We start from the raw sequence: 27,781 nt of genomic DNA, 5'->3' as shown, positions 1-27,781 counted from the left end.
GGTTCAGGGAAATGAAGCCAGCGAATGCCCTGTTCCCTGCCCTCCTGTCTGTACACAGAACGGGATGGAGATCTAGCGTAGCATCCATATGTCCAGCGTGCCATTATTTGTTTCTTCACACGGGTGTGTGGCATATCTCCTTGACATTCCATATCGTCTCTGTCGGGCAGGAACCTTGTATGTCCAAAACCGTTACTTTTCATGAAATGGAAAAAATAACCTAGTGTTTCAATGGATCCAATGTACTGTACCGGTAGTCATTATTATTTAGTCAGAAGTTTTTGTTAATACTTTTCATGGTTAAATATTTACAAAACTTACAGACAGACTTCACAACGTTCAACCTGGCGTCCCTATTTTGGCCATGTCATTAAAAGTTGTAAATTGAATGTAAAAGAAATAAATATCGAAAATACACTCTACAAGCTTATAAATCGTCTATTTTCACCACTTTTGTGTGATGCAATCATACAATGAAGTAAGGCATTCATTTACAAGAAAAACAAAAAGGTGAAATACGGAGATACAAGATATCTGTCCAACAGCGACCATAGTATTTTTGGATTGCCCCTCGTGCGCTCCTGCTGCAAGACACACGTGAAGCCCAATGAACCCCTGAGGCACTCTTTGGGCCCTAACTGACAAAAATGCCACCTTACTGTTACCGTCGAAACACTTTGACCTGAGTGCAGCTGAAAGCGAGTTTGTCTGCAGCCTGTTGGAACTTAGTTGTTGTTTTCTTGTCTTGCAGCATAGCTGTCCTCAACCAAACTGAGCTAAACCAAGTTGTGTTTCGATGCTCTGTTTTGCCTCTGCTATTTACACCGTTCTCACATACTGTAAGTACTGTAAATGAACGCATAAATGAATGTTTCTCAAAAGCAGGAACAAGGGTTTTATTTACACTGTCACAATCCTGTGAAAACCACAAACTAAACAGAAGGAAATGTTTGGAAAAGAGGAAAGCAAGTTTATAGTTTTACAGCTGCTAACTATGTTGAAATTGAAACAAACCAGTGATCTTGCATGAACAGGAAAGACTTGAGCTGTCACGTGCAGGACCTACAGCTCATAAACAGGTATGACTATGAAGCAGTCTTGTCTTGCCTGATATGTCACAATAAATGTCTGTGTGTACGGAGCTAAGCTTGCAAACAGCTGGACCAGTCAGCGCCACATTTCTTGTGGACACTGCCAGTAGGCCATAGAAGTACCTCAACTATTTAGTTTCGCATACTGTATTTCTAATACTTTTTGAAATATTTAACTTTAATTCGACAATGGAAGTCAATGGGGCTCTGATCGGACTGAAACCTTGCCCAAATTTGGAGTCATACATCATAGATATGTCATACTGTTGGTGACTGACGTCACATACAGCTTTTAGATCTGTTGTTTGGTGGGGGGGTTTTCTTTTTCTTTTTGGCCAAATTAGGGAAGTCAGGGTTAATGTGGTCAATTGCTGGCTGAGACCCGATGAGGTGAACTATTTAACTAGCTTATCTGGGCTCCATAAGATGAAATATATTTGTGTTGGAAAAAAATAAATAAAGTAGAGACGTTTAGCAACTATTGAGCCACTAGTGAAGCAACAGTGAACGGTCTCCCCTGCCGGCTTCACACCCGCAAACACGAACAATTCTGTTCGTTTGAACGCCCGGCCAAGCCAAAGGCACCGAATTGAACGTCAGTCTCCACAGTGGTGGGCGGCTATTCTAAACAATGTTAAACAGCTGGTTTAGAATACATTTTAATTTAACTTTCTTGTATGCTTTCTTGTGTGTGTGTGTGTGTGTGTGTGTGTGTGTGTGTGTGTGTGTGTGTGTGTGTGTGTGTGTGTGTGTGTGTGTGTGTGTGTGTGTGTGTGTGTGTGTGTGTGTGTGTGTGTGTGTGTGTGTGTGTGTGTGTGTGTGTGTGTGTGTGTGTCTCTCTCTCTCTCTGTGTCTGTGTTTGTACGTACACTTGCTCAGAACATTCACATGCGTGCACATACACACACAAATACATAAACAAATGAGATAAAGGTGCGCTTCCTCTCACCTCATTTGCTGTGAATGTTCAGCTTCAATCAAGTCTTTGTAAACTAGAAATACTGCATTGTTTTTACAGTCGGCCTCCGCCAACCAGTAAACATAATGCTTCCGGCTACAGCTGTCCACTGGTGGAGGCCTACAAATCCAAAATACAATCAGCACAATCAAAACAGTACAATTCTTACTGTTTTACATGTTTTATGTATATAGGTTTTGAAATCATGGAAAGACTTGGAATTCAACAGCATTTGAAATTCCCAACTCATAACAGTGGTTCCTTACTACCATGTGTACAGCAAACAAAAGTAAAAAATGATGGCAAACCTTTTCCAACTACAGTGTCCAAACTGTCCATGATGTGATTTGGGTTGCTGTTCTATAAACAAAAGCTATGTTCACTCTAGCAACCCAAATCCGATTTTTGGACTATCCAGATTGGAGTCAGGTGGTTTTACCAAGTCAGAGTAAAGTTAGTTTTTACATAAACAAATATCTTTCCCGAGCAAATTTTAAGTTCTTCCTGGGTGTGACAGGAAGAACTTGTGATGTGATGTTACAGTTTGGAATAAAGCCTGTTCCGGTTTGTCCAAGATCTTACTTTTGATGTCTGACCTCATTCTGCTCCAGGGCTTATCCATAGCTGTGAGCCATGAGTAGAACCAGTAGACAGTCACTGCCTACTTGTCTACTATGTATCTACTATGTACTCCAGTCTTGCTTTCCCATAGAGCACCAAAGTCTGACGTAATTCACGCATTCTACCTGGGTCACGGTTCCCCCCCCATTCACCCACAACATTATAACTTTCAGCTGCGTTTACCTGTCAGATTGTCTGCTGTGTGAAGGGTCCATTGCCGACTTGACTAGCAAGCAGTAGTAAGGAGTACAAAAGTCATTTGCTGCAGACTGTACTACAATACTGTGATTGTATCAAGAGACGAGCATCAGGTAACCGAACAGGACAGATTAGCGAGAATCAGACAGATATAAGCAATATATACATCTTAATCCATATTCCCTGAAATTTTGCAACTTTGTAACTAATTTACGTGAAACTGCCTTGCTTGTTTAAAACTGCTGCAGTGACATTACTACAGTTACCTAGGGTCTTACAAAAGACAGGGTCCACCAAACACTCACTCACGTATAAAGCCGCTTACATAACACAGACCCTAAACCCCCCCCCCCCCCCCCCCCCCAACAACCACACACACACACCGCCCTGTCCTTTGAGTCAGGGCCAGCGTTGGAAAGCAGAGTGGCTGAGAAAGCAGCCAGTTGCCCCGTTGCGATTACAGAGGAAGAACCCCCCTTTTCACCTGTTCCTCAACCCCCCCAGCTCGCCACAGAGGGGTTGGGGGGACACCATCCCGCAACGGTCAGATAACAGGGCCGTTGTTGGACGCCATACGCAAACAAAGACAACCCTGTCCCCCCTCCCCTCTGTGCTCTCGTTCGCCCTGCTCTGCGTATCTGTGTCCGAGCTTTGATTTCCTCCCTCGCACGGCCAACAAGTATCTGTAGCTCCCCCCAGAAATCTGAGCATCCAGCCCAGGTTGGCCCAGGCCTTGCTGGCAGCACCTCACGCTTCTCTCTCTCTGTCTCTCTGTCTCTCTCTCTGTCTCGCCCATCTTGCACTTTTCAATCATACATAGAAATGAAACACACAGAATTCACTGTAAATGCAGTAGGAAGGTTTTTAGCAGCCATTTCCTCTGTTCGTGTTGAGTCATAGACTCATTATAGGAATTTATTTCAAGCGTCATCCCTTCTGTACCCCTGCCAAAACACACACATGGACACGCACGCGCGCACACACACACACACACACACACACACACACACACGTACTGTAGGCACATACACACACACACACACACACCCACGCAGTCCCTCCCTCACTTCTCTTTACTCGCTTTCTTAACCACTTTCAACCTGCCGTGCCTATTTGGGCATGCCATTATAGGCAAAAGAAAATCCCAAAACCTTCAGAAATAGCCGATCTACAAGATCACAACCCATGATGCGACGTCACTATGCAATGCATTGTGAGCTGTCTTTTATATGTCAGAATATGCTTTGTTTGTGTTTATGTGCTAAACGTGTGATTCTGTTTCACCATGTGATGATGATGACAGTGGAATGGAATCACTACGGCAGCTCACAGAGCTCGAAGAGCCCAAACTTCAACATCGCCATGCCTGATGATTAAAGGCCCACCCATTTTCAACTCTTTATAATATGGTACCATTTTTGTCTACTCACTCTGAGGAGGGCTGTGGACCGTTCAGAAACCCACCTACCAGTGACATCATCGATGGGAAATCCAAGCTAATAGAAACTGCAGGCTTTGTATTCCTGGAAAGTTGGCATGCTATAATGGAAGCCATTGTTCTCGTGTTAATAAAAATCTAAATAAAATATTTGAAATCTTGTTTAAGAGACACAGACCCAGTAGAATTTTCTTTTGCCATTTTATCATGAGTACCAATGAGGGCCAATTATCTAACTATATAAATGGCGACCGACTTCCGCACCCTCGGTGGCGACACCCCACAGCTCTGTTATCGAATAAACAACGCACCGCCAGACCACATGTCGCCAACTGACTCGCCACGGCGGCCGCGCTGAATTTACGCCTCGCGTAGGGGACATCTCACTGCTCACTACACCTTTTCCACCGCGCAACATAATTAATTCTACTCACCAAATGTCGGACAAAACGGAAGGGGAGGCAGCTTCGTACCGTTTACCGTGCGCACGACCTCATCACCACAACAGCAGGCAGCCGCTGCGGGGGTTTTTTCCTTTTTTTCCAAACTGTTTTTTTTGGTCACCATTTTCTCCAGGCACCATTTCTGGTGTAACGTGCGGCAGCATGCGCTGGGTTGCCAGGTTTGCACAGCCAGCGCGGTGTAACGTGCGGCAGCATGCGCTGGGTTGCCAGGTTTGCACAGCCAGCGCCAGAAACAAGCAACCACCTTCATGAAAAAAAAAAAAAAAACCAAATGGTCCGCAATGTTCCAGGGGTGTCCCCGCGCGTCCCAACACTCCACAGGGGGTCAGTGGACCATCAGGGGGTCCGCGGACCCCCTGTGGACCCCCTGAAACATAACAAATATTATTTCTTCAAATTTTTCCCTTTTTCAAAAAAAAAATTCCACAGTTTTACTCCAGCGATTTGGGTCCCCCAATATACACACGGCCACGCTGGGCCCCGTGCGCGGCTGGGGTTGAGGGGGGCGTAGCCCCCCGAAACTCTAGTATGTAGATATATGATGAAAATGGGTGAAGTCGTCCTTTAAGTTTCACTTTCCAGACGTAGCCACTTTCAAACTGGCGTCCCTATTTGGGGCATTATTGCTGGGGTCCGCGTCAATTTGCCAACGGCGCATTATTCCGACGGTTACTAACCCTATACCTAACCCTAACCGCACGCGGAAGCCACGTAGTTGGATTAATGGGATCTCGGACTTATGGGCAGTCCCCTTATTGGTGTACAATGTCAAAAACTATTAAAATGTTCTTCAAATATTGCAAAAATAGCAGATCCCCAACTCATAACATTAATAATGACGTTGTAAGCTTGTGCTATAGATCTACTATTTTCGCTGCATGACGTCATCGTACAATGAAATATGAAATGGAGTGGTTAATGCTTTGGGAACATCGTCCAAAGCTCTGTTGCTCCGAGTTTTATTTGTTGATTTACACAAGTGCCTCGTAAAGGTCTGTCATCATGTCAGGGAATGTTTGGAGACTGGTTGCCAACGGTTATGAGGGTTTTTGACGGTTGTTTCTCCCCTTGAATTTCCTTGAATTGAGTTGAGTTGTCTTTCCCCCAGGACGGGGTCATCTCGGTCAAGGACATTGACCTGGTGATGTCAGAGGGACTGGGCATGCGCTACGCCTTCATAGGTCCCATGGAAACCATGCACCTCAACGCTCCTGAAGGTAATGTTATCTCTTGTGCTTTTATGGCATGGTGCCGAGCAGCCAGGCCTTCTAGAAGAGTGTGTGTGTGTGTGTGTGTGTGTGTGTGTGTGTGTGTGTGTGTGTGTGTGTGTGTGTGTGTGTGTGTGTGTGTGTGTGTGTGTGTGTGTGTGTGCGCGTGCGAGCGAGTTCTCAACGGGCCCAGTAGGGCCCGGCCCGAACAATTACCATAATTAAAAAATACTTCTGAAAACCCGGAAATGTGTTATTATGTGCGTAATGTCCTCAAAGTCACGCATCCAACAAGCTTTGAACTGAGCAGATTCGACCTTCCGTTCCAGAGATAAGGGCCAAAACCTCTTGGAAACGGCCACTTTTGCCGATTTTTTTATCGCCGATTCGCGATTGAGTTTTGGCCATTGTCAACACGTTTTTCTTTAACACAGGCTAGGAAGGTCGGACAGATACTGTACGTGACTAAAGTTCACTTTGAGCTGCGTCCAACACATCCACTGCCATTTCCGTCGGCCTTACCGTTAGGCCGCTAGGGGCAGTTGAAATTTCTTTTTTGGGGGTAATAGATTTTTTTCTTCAGAGAACCCGAGGCTCGGCCCGGCCCGACTTTTTAGCATATATTTTGGGCCCGTCCCAGCCCGAAAACGTTGGGTCGGGTTCGGGCAGAATTTGAGAACTCTAGTGTGCATGCGCGCGTTTGTTAGAGAAAAAGCCTTCACACACAGTCCTGCCGTCCCTCCCTCCATATTTGGGCATGACTGGCATGTCATTAACATGACATCAGAGATTAACAGGGAATCCGCACCATTAGTAGACCCCATCTTATTTTACGTTCATAGCAAATCATGATGGCAAATTCAATACTGAGAGTGTACGGTCAATCTTTACATTCTCCAAGCTAAATTAAGAATTTTACTTTTACGCACACACTGTACTCACCACACTTGTCTATGTATTTAATACACAGGGTAATTTGCAAGGCCATAAACAAAACATCGCCACAAGGCTGGTGTCTGAATCCCATTTCCTTAACCTCACATTACACATCTATATATCTCCACAAATAAACGGCACAACTTTACAGCTGACATACTGCTACTTGGCTTAACACTGAAATTACTCTGACTTTGACACCCCCACATTATATGAGAGAGAGACAGGAGAGGATAGAGAGAGAGGACCCTCACATGCTTTACATGTGATGTCTCAGCCTTCGTTAACATAGGTGTAGTGTTCGGTGTGTGTGTGTGTGTGTGTGTGTGTGTGACAGAGTGAGGGTGAAATGTCAGGTAGATGGAGAATATCAAAGGGGTGTGTGAAACCTAGAGGGTGACCCTGGCTGGAGTGTAGAGAGAGAGAAAGAGAGAGAGAGACAAAGGGAGAGAGAGACAGAGAGACGGAAAGGGAGAGAGACAGAGAGAACGTTTTGGTCAAACAAAGCGGCCTTTTGATCAACACTGCTGAATGCACTCACTCACACACCAGTAACCCAAAACCCCTCCAGAACCCCGGTCCCAGTCTCTAAACCATTCGGCAACACTGTTATAGTGTCTCTACCAAGGGAGGAAAAAAAACAGTTTGATTATGTCCTCCGAAAAGGTTGCTCTGGCCTAGTCCTACTGTAGCCTGCATCGCTCTAGTCTGCTCCGCTCCAATCAGATAGCAGAGCACTCAGCCTCTTTGTCTCTCTGTCTCTCTGCTCTGCCTGAATAGCTGGCTTTCCCAAACACAGCGCACAAGCTTTAACCAACGAAGCTTACTGACTTATCAGCGAAAACACAAGGCGCGTCAGTCCAGGCCAAGGTTCTTATTTTGCTCCGGTGTACTCAGAGCTTCAGATCGACTTGCAGACAGACAAGGAGGCAGAGAGAGGCTGAGAGAGGTACTTGTGGGTGATGAGCTTTAGAGAGAGGGAGAGAGAGACATAAAGAACGGATAGACAGAGAGGCAGAGGTAAGAGAGAGAGGTTAGGAGAGAGCGAGAGAGAGAGGCGGCATGGTTAGAAAAAAATAGAAGTCTTGAAATAGCACCGTAGGTCCCTCCCACCCACACTAAACCTGTGTGTGAGAGTTTGGTTGGAGCTACATGGTAATTCTCACACTATGGTGTAACCTATAGTGTGTCTCACTAATGTGCATGTAAACACAGTGTTCAACTTAAAATAAAATTAAAGCCGTAATAGAAACCTCTAGGCTTTTGAAAATGAAATTTGAAAAGGTTTCAGATTAAATGTATTTTTATTAACTGTAATAACATACCTACCTATAGAGTAAAAGTTCATATTCCTAATTATAGAGGATTTAGTTTTAATTAAAGCTGTAATTGAGAATTTATTGTAATGAATAAAATGTTATTTTAACCAATCTGTGTGGTAGAGTATGTTAATACAGTAAACGGTATCTAGTACATCTGTATCTGACCCTGGTGTCAGGTAGGACACTGACCGGTTGAAAAGTAGTGCTGCATGAAGCTCATAAGCGCTATATCTCCCTAGGCCAAGCAGGGATTTTCTCTTGGAAAAGCTGTAGATGTTTGGTCTCCCATGCGGCACACGGTAGATCCAGGTTCAGATCCCGGGTAGGACATGAAGCTTATGGATTGCAGCTTTAAAAATGTCAAAAAGAAATCACAGCTGAACAGACCGTAGAATTTGGTGGAGGAAGAATTGGTGTGGAGGAAATGTAAGTGAAATGTAAGTTCGACAATCACTCAAGTCAGTGAGTGGTTGCACCGTTAAGACAGTTATACTTAAGTACAACTCAGTGCAACTCAGTACAACTCAGTACAACAACCTCTAAGTTTCCTACCTCCTCAAGTAGGTGCTCATCTCCTGTGTCTGTTATCACAGGAATGTCAACAAACCTTAAGGCTGGACCTCTTTATGATATTTTGCGTTTAACCATTGGTTGTACCAGTGACCCTGATCTTACGTAACTGAATAGTGCGCTTGTAAGATCATTAGCTTCGGAATGCAATTAGAATGTAGTGTCACCTGCGCAGCTGTAGGGGCTGTCAGAGTGCGTGTGAATAATGCACTTAACAACTGTAGGTCTTCTCTACAATTAAGGGCTGTCCACACCAAGCACTATTAACCATAATTATACCTATAAAGATATTGTTTTAAAATTTGTTCTAACTCAAATGGATGGCAGAGTCCGCAACACAACTATAACAAAGACAATGACAATGGTGAACGATATATTTATGCTTTTGCTTGGTGTGGATGGTCCCTTAGTCACACATTTTTCAGTAATCTGTTTTTTAATAAGAGTAAAAACCATTTGGAGAGAATAAAATGTTTGATAGATAAACGCACCAACCTAGCATGTTATGAAGATACATTTGATTTCCGATCTTCTCGCTGCAATTTAGAGGACTGCTTCTTTTCCTACTGTCTCTCAATAAAATTTAAATACAAAAGGGAGTGTGCTGCCCACTCTCCTTTAGAAACAAAGTAGAAGTTCATGAGGTTGTTTCACATAGTAGCACTCCTGGTCTTGCCTGTCTGATCAGTCCTTGCCACACAGGTTTGGAGGACTATCTGAAGAGATACAGGGAGGGGATGAGGAGGGTTCTGACTGCCTTTGGACCTGTCCCAGAATTCTCTGGGGAGATGGCGAAACGTATCGATGAAGTAAGTTCATCTCTAGTACTGTACCTACCAGGGCCTTACCTTCATCATCACAACAGCCCGTGCATCAATCAGAACACATTGAACTACCTCCCTGCTCACTTCTTATAAACCTCTCTTGGAGAAGATAATTTAGACGAAATATCCTGAATAGCAACTTGCTCTGGCTTTCATTCAAAATACTTTAGAACTGCATAATTGCCCTCACAAAAAAAGGCTTTGATCAAAGCACATCTTATCTGTTGTAATTAGAATTCTCCGCAGATCAGACTCCAAGGTATGGAATGTTCTGAAATTTTGCTTGTAGTTCTGAAAAATTCCAAGGTCGAGTATTCTTTTCTGACCCCAGCCCGCAAAGCTCCCTGATAATTAGGCGTTACTCAATCACATGCTCTCACAGGCTGTTTAAATGTTAACCACACTAAAACGGAGGTCATCATGTGCGCACATAGTGAACCAGCACAACAAGCAGTTAGTACAGATCTAGAAGGTAAGCTGAGAGCAGAACTGATCTCTCCAAATCTTATAAGCAATGGTGTTTCATGCATACTGTATCTTACAGGCATGTCAAAGCCTGGATTTTTACCATTTTAAATGTCAGGGGTATAAAGTTCAGCTTCAAGCTGTTAAGTTCATGAAAGTTACTTATTGTTTATTAGCTCACTTCAATTCTAATCTTCACTCGTTTTCATCCATTCACATCACACCAAATGTCTTGTACTTGTATGTAAACTATACTAATTGAGAAATAACTGTGCTGGTCTCTCGTTCTTTATTTATTTTGTTTGGGGGGGGGGGTTGAGTGCCATTAACCGCTGTAAAATGCCTTTATGTGTGATATGGAAATAATCAACCATGAATAATTCTTGTCTTTAAAAGGGACACTTTTCCCTGACATGTGTTTTTCATCATATATGCCATGGTCATAAATTAAAGCGTATAAGGCATATTGCATTTAAATCATACAAAACATAGATGTGACATGTTAACCCTAGTTTAAGCTCACAACGTGTCACGATGCAACGTGTTGTGAGCTTTTCTGCTATTTTCAAAATATAAATAAAATGGGGGGTGGGGTCAAGACATGTTTTGACAATTCTTTTAACATATTGACAATATTGGCCTATAATGACATGACTAAAATAGAGACGCCAGGGTTAATATGGTTACAAGCTAAGGCCTGAGGTAGACAGTATTTGTCAAAACTAGTTTCTATAAAAACAAATCCCACTATCAAGGCTTTGAGCGTGCGACTGTTTCAGTTTTTTTTAAAGCTAAGGTAAACTACTTCACCATAAATTCCTAAACTAACTTGAAAAGGTTGACCCCTTTTATTTGCACTGAGCACTGGTGGTGTATTATCTTTCTGGTTGTCTCTTCTAAAACCACTCCTTTCACTTGTGGTCCACAGGAGATGTGTGACTTGATCCCAAATGACCAGCAGCACCTGTCAGCTAGGAGGGAAAGGAGAGACCAGCTCTTGATGGGCCTGGCCAAGCTGAAGAAGGAGCACCAGTGAGCCCAGGGTGAGACCTCCAGAGTCTGCAGGACCGGCCACAGATAGGACCTAGAGGAGCATTAAGGATTGCGGATAATTGTTGAGGATGATTTTCACTTTTGACGACTGCACAGTTGCAAGGGAAACATGAGACAACACAGTGGGACAAATGGAGGGCATGCTGCAGTAGGGGAATCTCTGGTTCTCTGGTTTATTCAAGCCCACCTCCAATATTTATCAAATAATTGCATTCTATTCAGTGGTGGAAAAAATACTCAACCCCATTACTCCTGGTCAAATTACTCCACTACAAGTGATGCTATGCTTTAGTTTAAAGTAACAAGACAACCTTTATAGAAATGTAGTGGATCCAAAAGTCACATTTGAAATGTTTGCAGTAAAACGTATACAGTTAAGTACAGATACTTGAAAAATGTCCACCATTGAGGGTTGTTTTTGCCCACTTTAGTGATTAGTGATTATTAGGGTCTCCTGTTGCACACACACGCACGCACACACGCACACGCACATGCACACGCACACGCACACACACACACACACACATCTCTGCCCCCACCTCCATGATCTGGGAAATTAAACCACAGTATCTCAGGGCACTTCCCGCAAATGAAGCCAGCTGTAATCAAGTTACTCAATTACACCGGAACCACCCCAATGGGAGCTCACTGCTTTAAAAGGGAATTAATTAAGTGAAAAGTTGACCGATTACTTTTTGGCTGAAAGGTGAATTCATCCATTTTGTATTAACTTTAATAATCACATTTCTGATTGTAACAATAAAAATAAACACATTTTAAAAAACAATCAATATTTCATGAATTTGTGTGGAATGTGTTTCTCTCTGCAACAGCAAAAGACATTGTGACTTGCATTAGATGTGCTAATATGTCATGCATGCGACTTGAAGCCTACCATGTAATTTCTACTCTTATGTTATAGCCTTCATTTCATGGTGGAGGCTGTTCTCCTTGTCATATGGCTGTACTGGCTCCCTTGTGACCACATGCATGTTTGGAGCTTGTAGGTGATGGCTTTTATCACCTAATCATTGGAAGATTGTGGTCAATTCAATGATTTACCACAATGACAGGACAAGTGGCATGAATGGTGAATCACGTGTCCTCACAGTGGAGAATGACCGTATGAGATTGCAGTTATCTTTAGTTTTTGTATATCTTTGTATCTTACCTCACTTGAAAAAAATATTAATATTTTATATTTAGCTGATATACCATGTGACTATATTATTCTAAATGAACTGTGACGTGTAATGAGAAAACATTATTGACGATTAATGTCATTTCTTCACACAAATGCAAATTCAGTCCCCATAACTTTCATGTCCTACTCGGGATTCAAACCCAATTCTCCCCAGATACCCAAATGTATCTGGGTAAAATTGCGTTTTAGTCATTGAAATAAGTTCCGGATTGCAGCTTTAACTGTTACAGCGATGTGATGTGAGTTTCTCCTTGGGCCCACCCAGTGGTGTAAAGTAACTAAGTACATTTACACAATTACTGTACTTAAGTACAATTGTGAGGTATTTTTTACTTTACTTGAGTATGTCCAATTTTCAGTACTTTTACATCTACTTCACTACATTTCAGAGGCAAATACTATACTTTTATTCAACTTCAATTATTTGACAACTTTAGTTACTAGTTACTTTGTAGATTTTGATTATTACAAAACATGCATTAACCACTTCAGCCCTATTTAGGCCATTTGAAAATAGATCCATCTACAAGCTCACAATGCCTCATGATGCCAGGCATTGTGAGCTTGTAGATCTGCTATTTTCAAAAGATTTTTATACATTTCATAGCCCACATTTGAAAACTTGTGAAGTCTTTTTTTTATTCCGGACTTTTACTTGCAACAGAGTATTTCTACATTGTAGTATTGATACTTTTTATTTACTTTTTAAGTAAAAAAAATTTAGCACATTTTTCCACCAACACTGGATGTGAGGTCCCACCCTGACACAATGGCCCCTCCCCTACATAAAGAGGGATGACAGCCTTCACAGCCCGCAGGTGTTTCTCCCATAGACCTCAGAGCAGATCGCCGGGTTTCGGCCCTTATTACTGTCTGACTGCCCCCCTGACCTGATCAGGTCTGTTTGAAGAGCCGGGGTCACTTGTCTTCAGATCAGATCAGATCAGACCGCTAGAGAGGATTAAGTGGTTGAAACTTCATGGAAGCCTGCTAACAAACGCTGAATAAGGGCAAGAGAGACAGGTGAGTGTTGATCGGCCGCTCTAAGCACTTTACTCTAATAACGAATGTTTAAGACGAAATAAATATATATAAAATACAAAAAACGAATTAAATGTACAGATATAATTTAAATATATATATATATATATATATATTCCGAATGATTGAGTTGACTAAATCAACCATAGCTAAACTGCTTTATCAAAACAAAATAGCCTACTCAACTTCTCTTACAACGTGCTATTTCATCAGGTTTTACAGGTTAAAATTGATTAAAACTCATTAAATCACAAGTTTTAGATTTGACGTGCCTCATCCGCATACAGTCGGTGGGGTTTATTATTATTTCGTTTTACAGATTATTTCTGTCTTCAAACTAGATCATGTTTTATTTTTTTAAGTTGTTTAGGCCTATAAAAACGCGATGTGACAAACATTCCTCCAGTAGCCGTTGTAAGAACTGAAGGAGAGATTGTATAGGCTTATAAAGAAAGAAAACAGACAAACAGAATGTTTTCATTTTGCCAATTAAATGGAAACATATTCTGATTATTCGCAATGCATTGTGAGCTTGTAGATTGGCTATTTTCAAATTGCCAAAATGTATATAGGGCTGAAGTGGGTTATGTATGTTTTGTAATAATAATCAAAATCTACAACTAGTAACTAAAGTTTTCAGACAATTGTAGTGACGTAAAAGAAGAATATTTGGCTCTGGGATGTAGTGGAGTAGAAGTAAAAGAACATTGAAAATACTTAAGAAAGTAAAATACCAAAATTGTACTTAAGTAACAAACAGAATGCGTTTTCATTTTGCCAAAATGAAAACGTATATTCTGTTTATTTGTCAGACTTTACTTTATTAGCATGTTAATAGGCCTACAACACGTTCCTCTTGTTTCCCAACATGATTTGGTGAAACAGGAGGAACATGCAATGACAGGTGTTGTAGACCCCCCAACATTTATTCTGGAAAGTAAAAGTATCAATACTGCAATGTAGAAATACTCTACAAGTAAAAGTCAGGAATTCAAAATTAAAGTAAGAGTAGAGTAAAAGTACAAAAGTATCGGTATCTTATAGTACCAAAAGTAGATAGTACTCATTATGCAGATTGCAGAATGTCCCATTTCACAAGTTTTCAAAATCTCTTGAAAATTGCAGATCTACAAGCTCACAAGGAAGTTTGTAGATCGGCTAAATGGCCAAAATGTATATAGGGCTGAAGTGGGTTAGGTATGTTTTGTAATAATAATCAAAATCTACCCCCCAAATATTATTTGCCTGTCTGTGTTGGCAACGATCGAATTCTGCCAAAGTATAATCTGTAATATCCTCTATATTGGCTACTTCCCTTAAAAAGAAGTTTGTAGACCAGTAGGCTATACACACAGAAATACACATGTAAACCAACAAAAAAAACGATGACAAAAAGAAAAAGAAAATAGAAAACGGGGAGGCCATGTCAGACACATTGAAGATAAACAAAAAGATATGTGACACTATAATTTAAACAAGAGAGGGAGGATCACCCCCAGAGATGGCAGATCATGGCACCCAAGTCTCACATGTGATTTATTAACTGATCCACCATCCCCTTCAACACAATGGCCAAAATAGTCTATGAACAGGGACCAAATAGAACACTTAAATCATACACTAAGACCTGTATGTCGCCATATGCCACCCAGCTTTTGTCGAGGTTTGCATCTATCCATTTCAACAATATATTTTTAGGATGCATAGATGTTCTGGAGTAAGAATCAACCTTTTGTTTTGTGTCTAATCTGTAGAGTAGTTTAAATTCAGCTTTCCATATTTGACTAGCTTGTTTCATCAATATCTACACTTAGGTCATCAGTCCAGTTTTGGGGTATAAATGCATGAGGTTTCCCTGTATCAACTGTAGACAGTGTTCTCCGTCAAAGAAGCTTGATGACAAATGTCAGTATTTTTTCGTCTATTTAGAAAACGTCTGATCTGGATATATTTCTTACACATCAAATGAAAGTAGTGTTTTCTTTTCATATAAATGTCAGTAGAGAAATCTATGTTGCGCCACAATGGCGAGAGGGAGAATAATTGTCAACCCAGTCCTTCCATCATTCTCATTATCCCGCCAGGCTTTAATAGTTGTGTTTATAATGATACAGTATGTCACCAATACAAGGTGTAGCCTTCTTATGTTTTTGAAGTAAATGAGAGACCCCATACGGACTGGTTAACCTTAGAGGATTCTAAGTCAAGCCATAGAGATTTGCAGTCATTTTTAACCCAGTCAACAATGTAACATATTGTGAAGCACTTTGGTAGGGCCTAATATCTGGGATTAAGACCACCTTTTTACCTGTGGTTTTTGAAGCCTTTCCATAATCATCATACGGAGTTTTTCTTTTCTTGGTGTGTGTGTGTGCGTGTGTATGTACAGTATATGGACTGTATATAAACCCTTGCAGGACTCTCTCAACAGAGCTCCCATAACGTTCTACAAATCCTCATATGCTTACAGTAGCTTCCAGATATGATGTTCTAATGTATCCTTATTTGCTTTTTAATGTGTTAATTACTCAATAGCAGGGGTAAAGATGTTCTGACCCCATTTATTACCCGATTTGTTGGGTTTAATTTTAAAACAGTCCCTAATGAGTGTGTTTCTCTTTATTTATGTTTCAGCTGTCCAGCATTGTTTGAAATCATTGAATTGGGGGGACCTTTGTGAACTTTGTAGGGATTAGAACCAGACTGATATGTCACATTTTGAGCTTGTAGACCGGCATTTTTTATGTTCTTAACTTTTTTTAAAGTGGTTAATACATGTTTCAAATTGATTGGAAGACTTCATTTTTTTTTTTTTTACAAAATATTAGTTCTGTAATAATCGTAATTAATAATCGGTGGGCTAGGACTCTCCAAAATCGGGATGGGCATCGGCCCCACAAATCTGCCATCGTTTTTTATGAAGAAGCATTTGAAGCTCACTCTACTCTGTGTTTTATGCCCCTCCAGGTGGTGTACAGTAAGCATCTGGGCTCCTCCGCATCACAGTCACCATGAGTTGGGGGCAGCTTTATACCATGCTGGGGGGTGTGAACAAGCACTCCACCAGCCTGGGGAAGATCTGGCTGTCCGTGCTCTTCATCTTCCGCATCACCATCCTGGTGCTGGCCGCCGAGAGCGTGTGGGGTGATGAGCAGTCGGACTTCACCTGCAACACACAGCAGCCCGGCTGCAAGAACGTGTGTTACGACCACTTCTTCCCTGTGTCGCACATACGCCTCTGGTGCCTCCAGCTGATCTTCGTGTCCACGCCTGCTCTCCTGGTGGCCATGCACGTGACATACAGGAATCGGGGGGACAGGAGGACCTTGTTGGCAAACGGCAATGGCGGTGAAAAGGCCACAGACCTCGACCTGGAGACACTGAAGAAATTGAAGACACGCCGGCTGCCGATCACCGGGTCACTGTGGTGGACCTACACCTCCAGCCTGTTCTTCCGGCTCATCTTCGAGGGCGGGTTCATGTACGCACTGTATTTCATCTACGACGGCTTCCAGATGCCACGGCTGGTGAAGTGTGAGCAGTGGCCCTGCCCCAACAAGGTGGACTGCTTCATCTCGCGGCCGACGGAGAAGACGATCTTCACCATCTTCATGGTGTCGTCGTCCGCCATCTGCATGGTCCTGAACGTCGCCGAGCTCAGCTACCTGGTGGCGAAGGCGCTGATGAGGTGCTCGGCGAGGGCCAACAGGAAGCGCCCGTACAGCCACCACCCAGACAGCGTGACCCCGGAGAAGGCCCTGCTGCAGAACAGAACGAACGAAAAGCTACTGTCCTCCTCCACTGACTCGTCCAGCAACAAGGCCTTGTGAGGACGGACGGACAGATGGATGGATGGAGGGATGGATGGATGGATGGATGGATGGATGGACGGATGGATGGAGGAGATGCAGCACTCAGTGTGTAGTAGATTCTAGTGGAGGAAGAGGCAAGCCCCATTTACCATGGTTGTAGTACGTATCTTCAAAACACCTTAATTTCAATAGAGTTTAGACATGTCGCTCTTTAACTGGCCATTTAAATGATCACAAATTATTCTACAGTAGTTCAGGCACAGTCCAGCTTCTCTTGTCTGCCCTGTCTTTTCAGACAGCCTGATTCCACCCACTTCACAAGACAATATCATCTAACAAGGCTTAAGCTAACAGTTTCACTAATGTTAACCAATGTTTTGTACAATACAAGGCAAAGGGGAAAGGGCTTGATGAAATAATAGTTGTTTTTTTTGTCTTAATTTATTGATCACAGTTTGGAGTTGCTTGAATGTCTAAACATCTTAATCTGGCCAAGTAGGGTGAGCAGTCAGGTTGTCAACCACAGAAGTATGGGCCTACAGTGACATCTAGCGGTTCACTTCAGAGCCTGCAAGAGAATACAGGAGTTTTTTCCCCCCCAGCTGTTTGTTGTGGTATGGAAGAATATCCTGTGTGCCTTTTTGATTTGCTTTGCTGTGTAGTTTGAGCGGACATTTAGTTTTGAATGTGCCTTAGTGCAAACATCTTTCAGATGAAGACATCTAGACAAGCTGTATGCTGCAATATTACTTCAACACTAGAAGTTTTAATCACTGTTGTATTGAATCAAATAACCGTTGCAATTTATTGAATTCCGAGATCTTTTTATATAGTTTAAAGTGAGTTTATTTGAACTCTTAAGTTTTGAGCATTTTTATTATTATTAGTTTTTTGTAATTTTTTATACAACTAAGCACCAAATAGCCTACCTGGTCAGGTGCTCCATGGAACGATACTATGAATGCAACCAACAGGGTCAAACCTAAACCTGTATCACTAAGAAGGCTTTGTTATTTGGGTACTGCACATAACTGGTTTTCTAGAAACATGCAAACTGAAGGAATTTTTCTTATTATTACCTGAACCAAACAAGTACAAATTATGTTGTGAGCGATTTTCATGACCCTACCTCCTTGGTCTGGTAACCGCTTAAGCTGTATTTTCCACAAAAGAAAATTGAGAAAAAGATTGTAGTTAAAAATGGTTACGGTCATTCACCACACTTTGCATATTTGTCGTAAATGCATAGTGGTCAGCCAACACACAAGGTTTCCTGGAGGATGGTAAGGAGACCTTTGAACACAAGAAAATTGTTTAAAACGAATCTGTTAATTTTCTTATAGCAACGTTATAGCAATCTCCAAACGATCTGTTGGCATAAATATTTGAAGTATTTATGTAGAGTTTACAGTGCAAGTCATTAAACAGATCTAATTGTTATTAGTTTTAACAAATTATGAAGAGTTTTGTTCTAAAAGGAGACAGGCACAATATGAAGAAAAAGAAACTTGCAGACGTTTTCTAAATGTTATCAGGTAACGATCATCCTTTGTCTACAAAATCGTGACACTTTAGTGGACTGAATGTTATATGTTTCTACTTACTGGTTGTGAGGTACCAACTGATCTCACCTGGTGGTACCAGTAAGATGAACTGAAGGAAATAATAATTGATAATTGTATTTTAATAAGAGAGATTGTCTTCCATTAATGAATGAAGGACTGTTTTGTGCACTCTGACCCCAGCTAGTGGTGACAGAATGAACTTACAGTATACGTTTTTGTTTTTTGTGTGTGTGGTAATTATTGTTTTCAACAGAGGTCTTGTGTTTATGAACACCTCTGTGTAGTGCTTACTGACTACAGCTTGTGACATCACAATAATGAACATGAAAGGAATCATTATTTAATTCTTGATTATTTGAAACAATCACTTTTCAACAGAATGAACTGTTTTGGAATCAAATCCACAGGGACAATGTACTGTAAATGAAGAACTTGGTTTGTGTAGACTAGAGTAACTACCCCAGCTGGCAATATCAGATTCCAGCTTGTGCCTTATTATAGCCACTGTACTGATCCCCCTCTCACACACACACACACACACACACACACACACACACACACACACACACACACACACACACACACACACACACACACACACACACACATGCGCACACTTTATGAGAGGAACCAAGGCTGATCTTGAGGTGAAATGTATTTGTCCTCCATTCATCCAGGAATAGCCAACTGGATTAGTTGTTTCCACATACTGTTTGGAGAGAAAGTAAAGCACGTCCATATGTTGCTGTGACAGAAGTAGAACCAAAACAACGTCTAAAATATGCACTACAAAAAAGAAGGATGAATTGGATCTGTAGGCCTACCACTGTGTCAAAGGGGTTAAGTTGATGTGGTGTGATGATAAGAAAAAGTATTGCCCAAGAAGCCATGTCAATGTTTGACATGGAAAGTATCAGCAGCAAAACTGCATAAGTCATACTGTCACATACAGTATGTTAATGTGTACTGATGCTAGACTAAACAAAGAAGAGTCACACTCTAAACTCTAAGGCTGTTTTCTTTGTGCTAAAGTTTTATATTTTATAAACATGCTGGATGAGAGCCAAATGATATTCACGAAGAGGCCTTAAAATTTAAGGCCAATAATGTTTTTTTTTAATATATATATAAAACAGCTTTTGAACAGCCAGCTTTCTAACCATGAAGTGAAGAAATTAAATGAAGAAATGAAATGTGACAATTGTATTTTATACCATTCTTGTTATTGCTGTTCTTTCATTATTATGTGCACTTTGACCCCTGGATTTTCCTGCTCTTTAAGATGTTTGATAAATTGTTGGAAAAAAAACAAATGACTGTGTGGTTTATTGTGTGTGTGTGTGTGTGTGTGTGTGTGTGTGTGTGTGTGTGTGTGTGTGTGTGTGTGTGTGTGTGTGTGTGTGTGTGTGTGTGTGTGTGTGTGTGTGTGTGTGTGTGTGTGTGTGTGTGTGTGTGCGTGCTTGTAGTGCATTGTGTGCCTAGCCTGCTTGAAGTTGAAATGATTGAGGCCTTTGGCTTTCTGCAGCCAAGTCATGGAGGGAGGGGTGGGGGGGTTGTACGCCAATTAGCTTGCTGACTTGATTGCCATAACACGATCTGCCTACAATGGAGCTCTACGATCATGCTCCCGTTTCATATTTCTATTTTTACGCTTGATGAATTTGTCCAATATAGGCTAATCGGAAAGGCCTCGTCGCTCAGGGCCCCCAGCCCAGCCACGGCCCATGCTTTCTAAATAACGTTTCTTAATGATAAGGGGCTCACAGGGAGACTGTTAGGTTGAGTGATGACTTTTGGAAGTTGACACAGGGGGCGTGGCGTGGAGCCGGGGACCGGGGGGTGATGACTCTCAATTCACTCATGCATGGTGACACAATGTGACAGTCGCGATGGCTGGGACCGGGAGGCAGCAGCAGTGTTTGACGGATGAGCCTCATCTCCAAGTTATGATCCGCCTCCAAAAACTACACTGAAGAGAAAACAGAAAAGGAAACAAAAAAAAAATTACAACTGCTTCTTTACGCAAGTTTGGCCGATCAGACCCACCTTCCAGAAGTTTGATCGTTTAAAAAAACAAAGAGTTTGGTAAGCTGGCAGAGGTGCCAGGTCTGGGGGGCAGAGGGGTAGAGGGTGATCTCTACCTTGGGAGGTCTGAATGCTCCTCGACGCTCTCAAAATGTGCCACCAATGGCAGATGGATATTGCTTTCAGTGTTTGAGTGTGGCATCTTCGGTCTAAAGGTATGACAAAAAACTACAGTGTGTGAACATTTTCCTGACATTCCATCTGTCCTGTGAAAGTTTTGATGGAGGATCCACTGTAATAACAGTCAGACTAATGTAATTAAAACCACTAATGCTATAATACGTTTATGTAATCAGGCCCCATGATCAACTATTGCCCTAATAGTTCCAACAGAGTGTCACACAAAAGCATGACAAAGGTTGGCATGTTAAAAGGCAGTCAGTGGACACTCTGGCACACTCTGTATTGTCAGAGTGGAAGGTATGTCTTTGTATTTGAACTTGGCTCTGGCCAATTCGGTACTGTTTACTTTACATTTAACATTAGAGGGTAGAATTTAAGTGTTATGATAATGCATACATACTAAATAGGCTAAAGGATGTGATATTGAGTGTAGTCCATTTATTGTTTGCTGCAAATGACAAAGTCAATGATAAAGACCAAATAATGTCTGTTACTACTGTATAAGACAAATATGTATGATAATAAAGACATATTTCCTAGTTCTTTAATGGGTTTATTACCTTTAATCAGCCTTATACTCTTAGAAGTTTGTACAGTTCACTCAATAGTTCAAACTTATCCAAACATGGATGGTTAAAACAGTCTTATTTAATCACGGAAATATGCATCATTGACAGGATTATTATATCTTAAATATGAAAAAAAAAACATAATTTCATATTTTATTTCTAAATGTAGGTCTATTTCTTAAACTATGCTTATTGCAACATTCTGACTAACGTTTTGAATCAGTTAGTATAACAGAAATACCAACTATCAAAATAGTCTCCAAATAACGAAAATAACCGATCTGCAAGCTCACAACCCATCACATGGCGACACGTTGTGAGCTTGTAGATCGGCTATTTTGCTATTCGTGTTGTGAAGTATATATAGCGTTTAAGTGGTTAATGCTGGTAAATGCTGCTTAATTTATTAATGGCTTGTGTTTTCCTTTCTTCTAGGTGTCATACATATTGTGAACACTAGTCGATGGAGTTATTACCTTTAACACAAGAACATTTTAGTAAGTTTCTCCTCTTTTCTGTGTGTGCGTGTGCGTGTGCGTGCGTGCGTGCGTGCGTGTGTGTGTGTTTTGCACTCGCCTCGTGTGAATGCGTTCTGGTGATAGGTATTTACTGGCATGTTCACGTGCATAATGTTCACAAACCCATACTACACAGATAACAAAAGCTACTTCTAACTATACTCCAAACATAAAAGGCACAACATTTGTGAGAGATGTCTGTAAGAGCAGATGACAGATCATTTGAATTGTCTGTTACTGTAAGATCTAGTTTTCCGTTATCTTGGTTCATTTCACGTATTACTATTTTTCAACAAGCAGACGTTTGTATGCAATATTGCACAAGCAGCGTAATATAGTGAGTATCTTCTTTCATTATGTACTAGGTATTTGATTTCTGATTAATATGATCTAAAGTCATCATTACATATAGCTGTTTGGACTAATAAACAAACACTGAGGTGCTTCCATGGAACTGTTGTTGTTTTTTTCATGATCACAAATCTCTAAAGTCATGTTGTGAAACAAAAAGGGCATTCACTTTTTAAATACTATCTGTGTTTGAAGAATGTTTCTGGTATTGTTATTACATTTTGGGATATGAGTTAAACTCCATACAGAGGCGATTATGTTCCTAATGAGAGTTACATCATTAGATTTGACCTCCATGGATGGACTTCATGGACAGACAGAGTGACAGAAAGAGAGAGAGACGGGGACGGACAGACAGCGATAGACAGAGAGAGAGAGAGAGAGAGAGAGAGAGAGAGAGAGAGAGAGAGAGAGAGAGAGAGAGAGAGAGTGAGTGAGTGTGTGTGTGTGTCTATCTGGCTGTCTGTCTAGTGTAAGTGTGTGTTTCTGGTGTGTGCAAGCGTGCATGTGTGCGTGCGTGCCAAACCAGAGCCCCATCTCTGCTAACTGCTGTTTTTGAACATTATAATGTTGATCTCAGCACATGCCTGCTGGGCAGCGGAGCGAACAGGTGAGAGAGGGAGAGACAGAGAGAGACAGAGACAGACAGACAGACAGACAGACAGACAGACAGACAGACAGACAGACAGACAGAGAGACAGACAGACAGACAGACAGACAGACAGACAGACAGAGAGACAGACAGAGAGAGAGAGAGAGAGAGAGGTTTGTATGTGGCAGTGAGAGAAAGAGAAAGGGAGAGTGAAATATTGTTCGCTCAAACACCTGCTCCATACAGTACATGAATCACGGCCTCCATAAAGTGCTGCGCTTTGGCTTTCCAATTGTTATCGATAACCGCTCACACACAGTAAATTCCCCAGTGTTAATTTAACTCTGAGAGTGTGAAAAATGACACATTTGTAGCCTTTCAGAGTTAAATTAACACCAAGGTTGCTGTGCAAATAGATGCCTGCAGCTGTCTATGAGGATTCTGTTTTACTTGCCGTGCAGTGCAGCCTTATAATGCAAAACATAACCCAAAAGTAGAAACATGTCAGAGTGTAACCAACATCGTCAGTTTTCATGTCTGGGTTGTTCCTGCAGGTAGATTGTTTTGGTCCAGTCTAAGACCAGACCGGTCTGTCCAATATATCATTGCTGTTGAAACCTTTTCTGTGCATCCAATGGGCAAGTCTAAAAGCTCATATTGCGATGCAATGCATTGTGAGCTTATAGATCTGATATAATTATATATATATTTATTTATTTTCCCCCCTTTGATTACATGCCAATATAGGGTATATCATTTCCCTCTGTCTTCCCCGTTCATTCGCTCGCCTTCTTGTCGTTCACTGCAGCGTGTCCTCTCTCTCTCCCTATAGGCTAGAAATCTTGAAGCATGGGCGATTGGAGCTTTCTGGGGCGGCTGTTGGAGAACGCTCAGGAGCACTCGACGGTCATCGGGAAGGTGTGGCTGACCGTGCTCTTCATCTTCAGGATCCTGGTGCTGGGTGCGGCGGCCGAGGAGGTCTGGGGCGACGAGCAGTCGGACTTCACCTGCAACACGCAGCAGCCCGGTTGCGAGAACGTATGCTACGACGAGGCCTTCCCCATCTCGCACATCCGCTTCTGGGTGCTGCAGATCATCTTCGTATCCACGCCCACGCTCATCTACCTGGGCCATGTGCTGCACATCGTGCGCATGGAGGAGAAGCGCAAGGAGAAGGAAGAGGAGCTCCGCAAGGCCACCCGCTTCCAGGAGGAGAAAGAGCTCCTTTATAGAAACGGAGGAGGGGATGTGGGGGGAGGAGGAGGTGGCGGAGGAGGAGGAGGAAGAGGCAAGAAGGAGAAGCCACCAATAAGAGACGAGCACGGCAAAATCCGCATCCGAGGCGCCTTGTTACGCACCTATGTTTTCAACATCATCTTCAAGACCCTGTTTGAAGTGGGATTCATTTTAGGCCAGTATTTCCTGTATGGCTTCCAGTTGAGGCCCCTGTACAAGTGTGCGCGGTGGCCCTGCCCCAATACAGTGGACTGCTTCATCTCCCGGCCCACTGAAAAGACAATTTTCATCATATTTATGCTTGTGGTGGCTTGCGTGTCCCTTTTGCTGAATTTGTTAGAGATCTACCACCTGGGCTGGAAGAAGGTCAAGCAGGGCATGACGAACGAGTTCGCCCCCGACCGCGAGTCCCTGCGGCGGGGCAACCTCGGTGAGCCCGAGTGCATCGTGGCCTCGGGCTCCAGAACTGCCCCGCAGGGCCTGCAGAGCTTCCCCCCCGACTACACGGACGTGACGTCGGCGGGGGGCGGGGCATTCCTGTCGCCCGTGGTAGCGGCGGCACCGGGCCCGCCCGCTGCGGGGGAGTTCAAGATGGAGGAGTTCCGGCAGCTGCGGCAGGACGAGGAGGAGGGGGAGGAGGGAGAGGAGGCGGCGGGGGGCCTGCGCCAGCCCTCCGCCCCCTCCGCCCCTCACCACTACTACATCAGTAACAACAACAACCACAGGCTGGCCGCACAGCAGAACTGGGCCAACCTGGCCACCGAGCAGCAGACTCGGGAGATGAAGGCCACCTCCCCCTCCCCGTCCCCGTCATCTGCCTCCTCCTCCGCCACGGCGAACACCGCTGCTGCCGACAACGAGCAGCCGTACCCGAGTGACGGCGGCGACGCCCCACTCCTCCTCGCCGCCGGTCCCGACACCGACGGCAACGGTGTGGGCCCGGGTGGCAGCAGCGGCTCCAACGGCGGAGGCTGGGGTGGCGGGGGAGACGGGAAGAGCGAGCAGGAGGAGAGTCACATGACCACCACAACGGTGGAGATGCACGAGCCCCCCGTCACGGTGGGCACAGACCCACGCCGGCTCAGTAGAGCCAGCAAGAGCAGCAGCATAAGGGCCAGACCCAACGACCTGGCGGTCTAAGTAAACACCTGATCCCCCCTTGCACACACACACACCACACGCACCCTATCGATCCATAAACATCCCCACAACTTCCCCCATACTGCCCCCCCCCCCCCCCCCCCAACCAACCAACAACCAACGCAACCCCCCAGACATACATTCTCGATTCTTTACACAAAATAAGCATAAAGGAAACAATAACAGAGAATAACACGAGGCAAGGCGACTCAGGCAGGAAAGATGAAACTGGGGGTTTCAATGAAGCTGGAAATGAGTGGATTACCAGTAGTTGAGATATTTAGTGCAATCGGTGAGTTGTCCAGGCTAACTTTGTCGTTAGGTGGTCTTAATCACGCGCACAAAGTGTGATCGTGCAATGCTAACAAGCCAGTTGGATCCACGGACAGTGTTGGACAGAACAGAGGACATTGTGTTTGTTATCGTACCAGATTAACACAGAGACATGCAACCGTTGTTAGGTTTGATTTAGGTTAACAGGGCGATCTCAAGTTTTTTGTTTTTCTTTTCTCGATTATTTTTCTCTTTTTGTTGAACCTAAAAAGACTTATTTATTCCCTTTAAGAGTGATCATGTACATTTGTGAGGTCATCGCAAAGGCACATAGCTGACAACCGCCAACGAATAAACTACCACGTTCTGATGTGGGAGAAGCACAGGCACTTGGAATTGTTGTCAACCCCACTCATTGGATGTATAGTGTGTTCAGTACAACCAGTCATACATGCATGCATCAGGTCAATTCATTTGCAATGTGAGCAGAAACCAGCAGCACTCACACGCTGGAGAACCACAGTACTGTGTCAAAGGTGACACCGTTGACTGCTTGTCCAACAAAATGACCTTTGACCTTGGAGTGCCTGCTTCTTCTGTGACACTTCCTGGATTTTGCCACATATAATGGCTGTTGTTGTTTTTAAATAACATATTTCATTCAGGAAGTGGTTTTTAAACCAACATTGACTGTGTTGTGTACTTGATGGATACAGTACATGTAAAACCTACAACTCACCGATTCACTGAACTGACCTGGTTGTACCCATCATCCTTTGTGTTGCCTCACACAGAGGCACAGAAAGATTTGTGCTAAGAGGGAATGGAAAGGATTCAATTGATTTAATATTAGGCACAACGGCTGCCCTCGTCCTATTTCTCTCCTAGAAGTCCTTAGAACACACGGACGTGTACTGTGTGTATACACAGCAGTGAAGGGAAATGGGTAATGGCTGAAATTATACCTGAGAGTCCTAGCTATTGTCCGGGTTTCTACAAAGGCTTCTCCATCCTGCCGTTCGATTTAACACAGTTCAAATTGAAATTAGAACAAGACATAGGCTCTTATGTCTGCCTCTGCTAAAGCGACATACAGTAACAAATGCTCTACAGTAGCTTCACAGAATTTATACTGTACAACGTTGATTTTGGATTCATACATCAGGCAAATGTGATTGAACTAAATGAGGACACCATCTAGTGAATAGATTAGTGATATTTTTTTCTCAGCGCATTCGAAAACAAGCCAAAGCTATCTAATTAGACTTTGAAACTACTGAGTTTTTATTGAGATGGTTGGCGGTTAGTGTTGCCATCGAAAAACACTTTAACCTTTTTAAATCATTGCAATCTTAATGTTGAGAGTGTCTCTTTTTGAGTTGAAAGCTCTCACTTTCACATGCTTACATGTGCTTCATCCTTGATTTCATTCTGAAAAGTGCTATTTTTTTAAAGACTGAATTGAGCTATACTCATAAATTGCATACCTGTAGTAGTCGGTTTGTGCTTGCTAAAGAGCTTAAAAAAGGACAAAAGACCTGGCATTGGACGAGTATCCAAACGCCAGGGCGCATGAGCCCAGTGGCTTCTTTTTCGTTGTGTTCATCTCGATCCTTAGAGATCTCTAGAAATCTAAACCCACTTTAAACTGACATGGCTTGTTGTCTGACAGTATTCTGTCCCTTGGATGTCAATGTGCTATTTGGTCAATTCACTGCCCAGGCACTTATTTTCAAATGCTGTGACACTTTGCTTTTACCTTATTCCAGTGTGTTAACTTCTGTATTCATCTATGGGAAAGTATCTATGGGAAAGTACTAAATAATTATGTATATCATAAAGTTATGTAACTATTGATAAAGGTGTAACAACACATTGTAATTAGGCCTATGTTTGGGTATGTGTTGTTGTCATACCTTTATGCCATCGGAAATCTTTCGTTAAGTACTACAGTAACATGGTATTATGACGTTCCTAGATACTGCAGACTAATACACAGGTTAACACCCTGCAGTAAAGCATTTTTTAAGTAAAGTGCTACTGGTTTTCTCGTTAATTTTAAGAAAGGTTAGAAACTGATACCTATAACCATATGGACAAAACATTTCATTCTGCGTCCTATTT

General features: G+C 42.7%; 3 protein-coding genes across 3 annotated transcripts in view; all 3 read left to right on the top strand.

Moving 5' to 3' along the window:
- Positions 1-11,913, top strand: part of cryl1 (crystallin, lambda 1) — a 33,239-nt gene extending 21,326 nt beyond the window's left edge. Inside the window, exons 7-9 of the mRNA XM_084084996.1 lie at positions 5,879-5,987; positions 9,509-9,615; positions 11,024-11,913. Of these exons, the coding sequence (XP_083941122.1) occupies positions 5,879-5,987; positions 9,509-9,615; positions 11,024-11,131 (324 nt within the window). The 3' untranslated portion in view covers positions 11,132-11,913. The remainder of the gene's footprint in view (positions 1-5,878; positions 5,988-9,508; positions 9,616-11,023) is intronic.
- A 1,268-nt stretch (positions 11,914-13,181) lies between these two features.
- Positions 13,182-20,083, top strand: gjb8 (gap junction protein beta 8). Its single transcript, XM_084084833.1, has 2 exons — positions 13,182-13,375; positions 16,361-20,083. The coding sequence occupies exon 2, from the start codon at positions 16,405-16,407 to the stop codon at positions 17,221-17,223; it is 819 nt and encodes a 272-aa protein (XP_083940959.1). The 5' UTR covers positions 13,182-13,375; positions 16,361-16,404; the 3' UTR covers positions 17,224-20,083.
- Positions 20,084-21,967: 1,884 nt separating this feature from the next.
- gja3 (gap junction protein, alpha 3) lies at positions 21,968-25,384 on the top strand (the record flags this gene model as incomplete). Its single annotated transcript, XM_084084732.1, has 2 exons — positions 21,968-22,044; positions 23,841-25,384. The coding sequence occupies exon 2, from the start codon at positions 23,858-23,860 to the stop codon at positions 25,382-25,384; it is 1,527 nt and encodes a 508-aa protein (XP_083940858.1). The 5' UTR covers positions 21,968-22,044; positions 23,841-23,857.
- Between the last annotated feature and the right edge of the window lie 2,397 nt (positions 25,385-27,781).

The sequence above is a fragment of the Gymnoscopelus microlampas genome, assembly GCF_963454915.1.
Source record: "Gymnoscopelus microlampas genome assembly, chromosome: 17".
NCBI classification, from domain to species: Eukaryota; Metazoa; Chordata; class Actinopteri; order Myctophiformes; family Myctophidae; genus Gymnoscopelus; species Gymnoscopelus microlampas.
The sequence above is the reverse complement of the archived record's forward strand: the minus strand, read 5'-3'. Positions and strand labels throughout refer to the sequence as shown.

Excerpts from the sequence above, each read along its gene's own strand:
- gjb8 (XM_084084833.1), top strand. The coding sequence starts at position 16,405 with ATGAGTTGGGGGCAGCTTTATACCATGCTGGGGGGTGTGAACAAGCAC.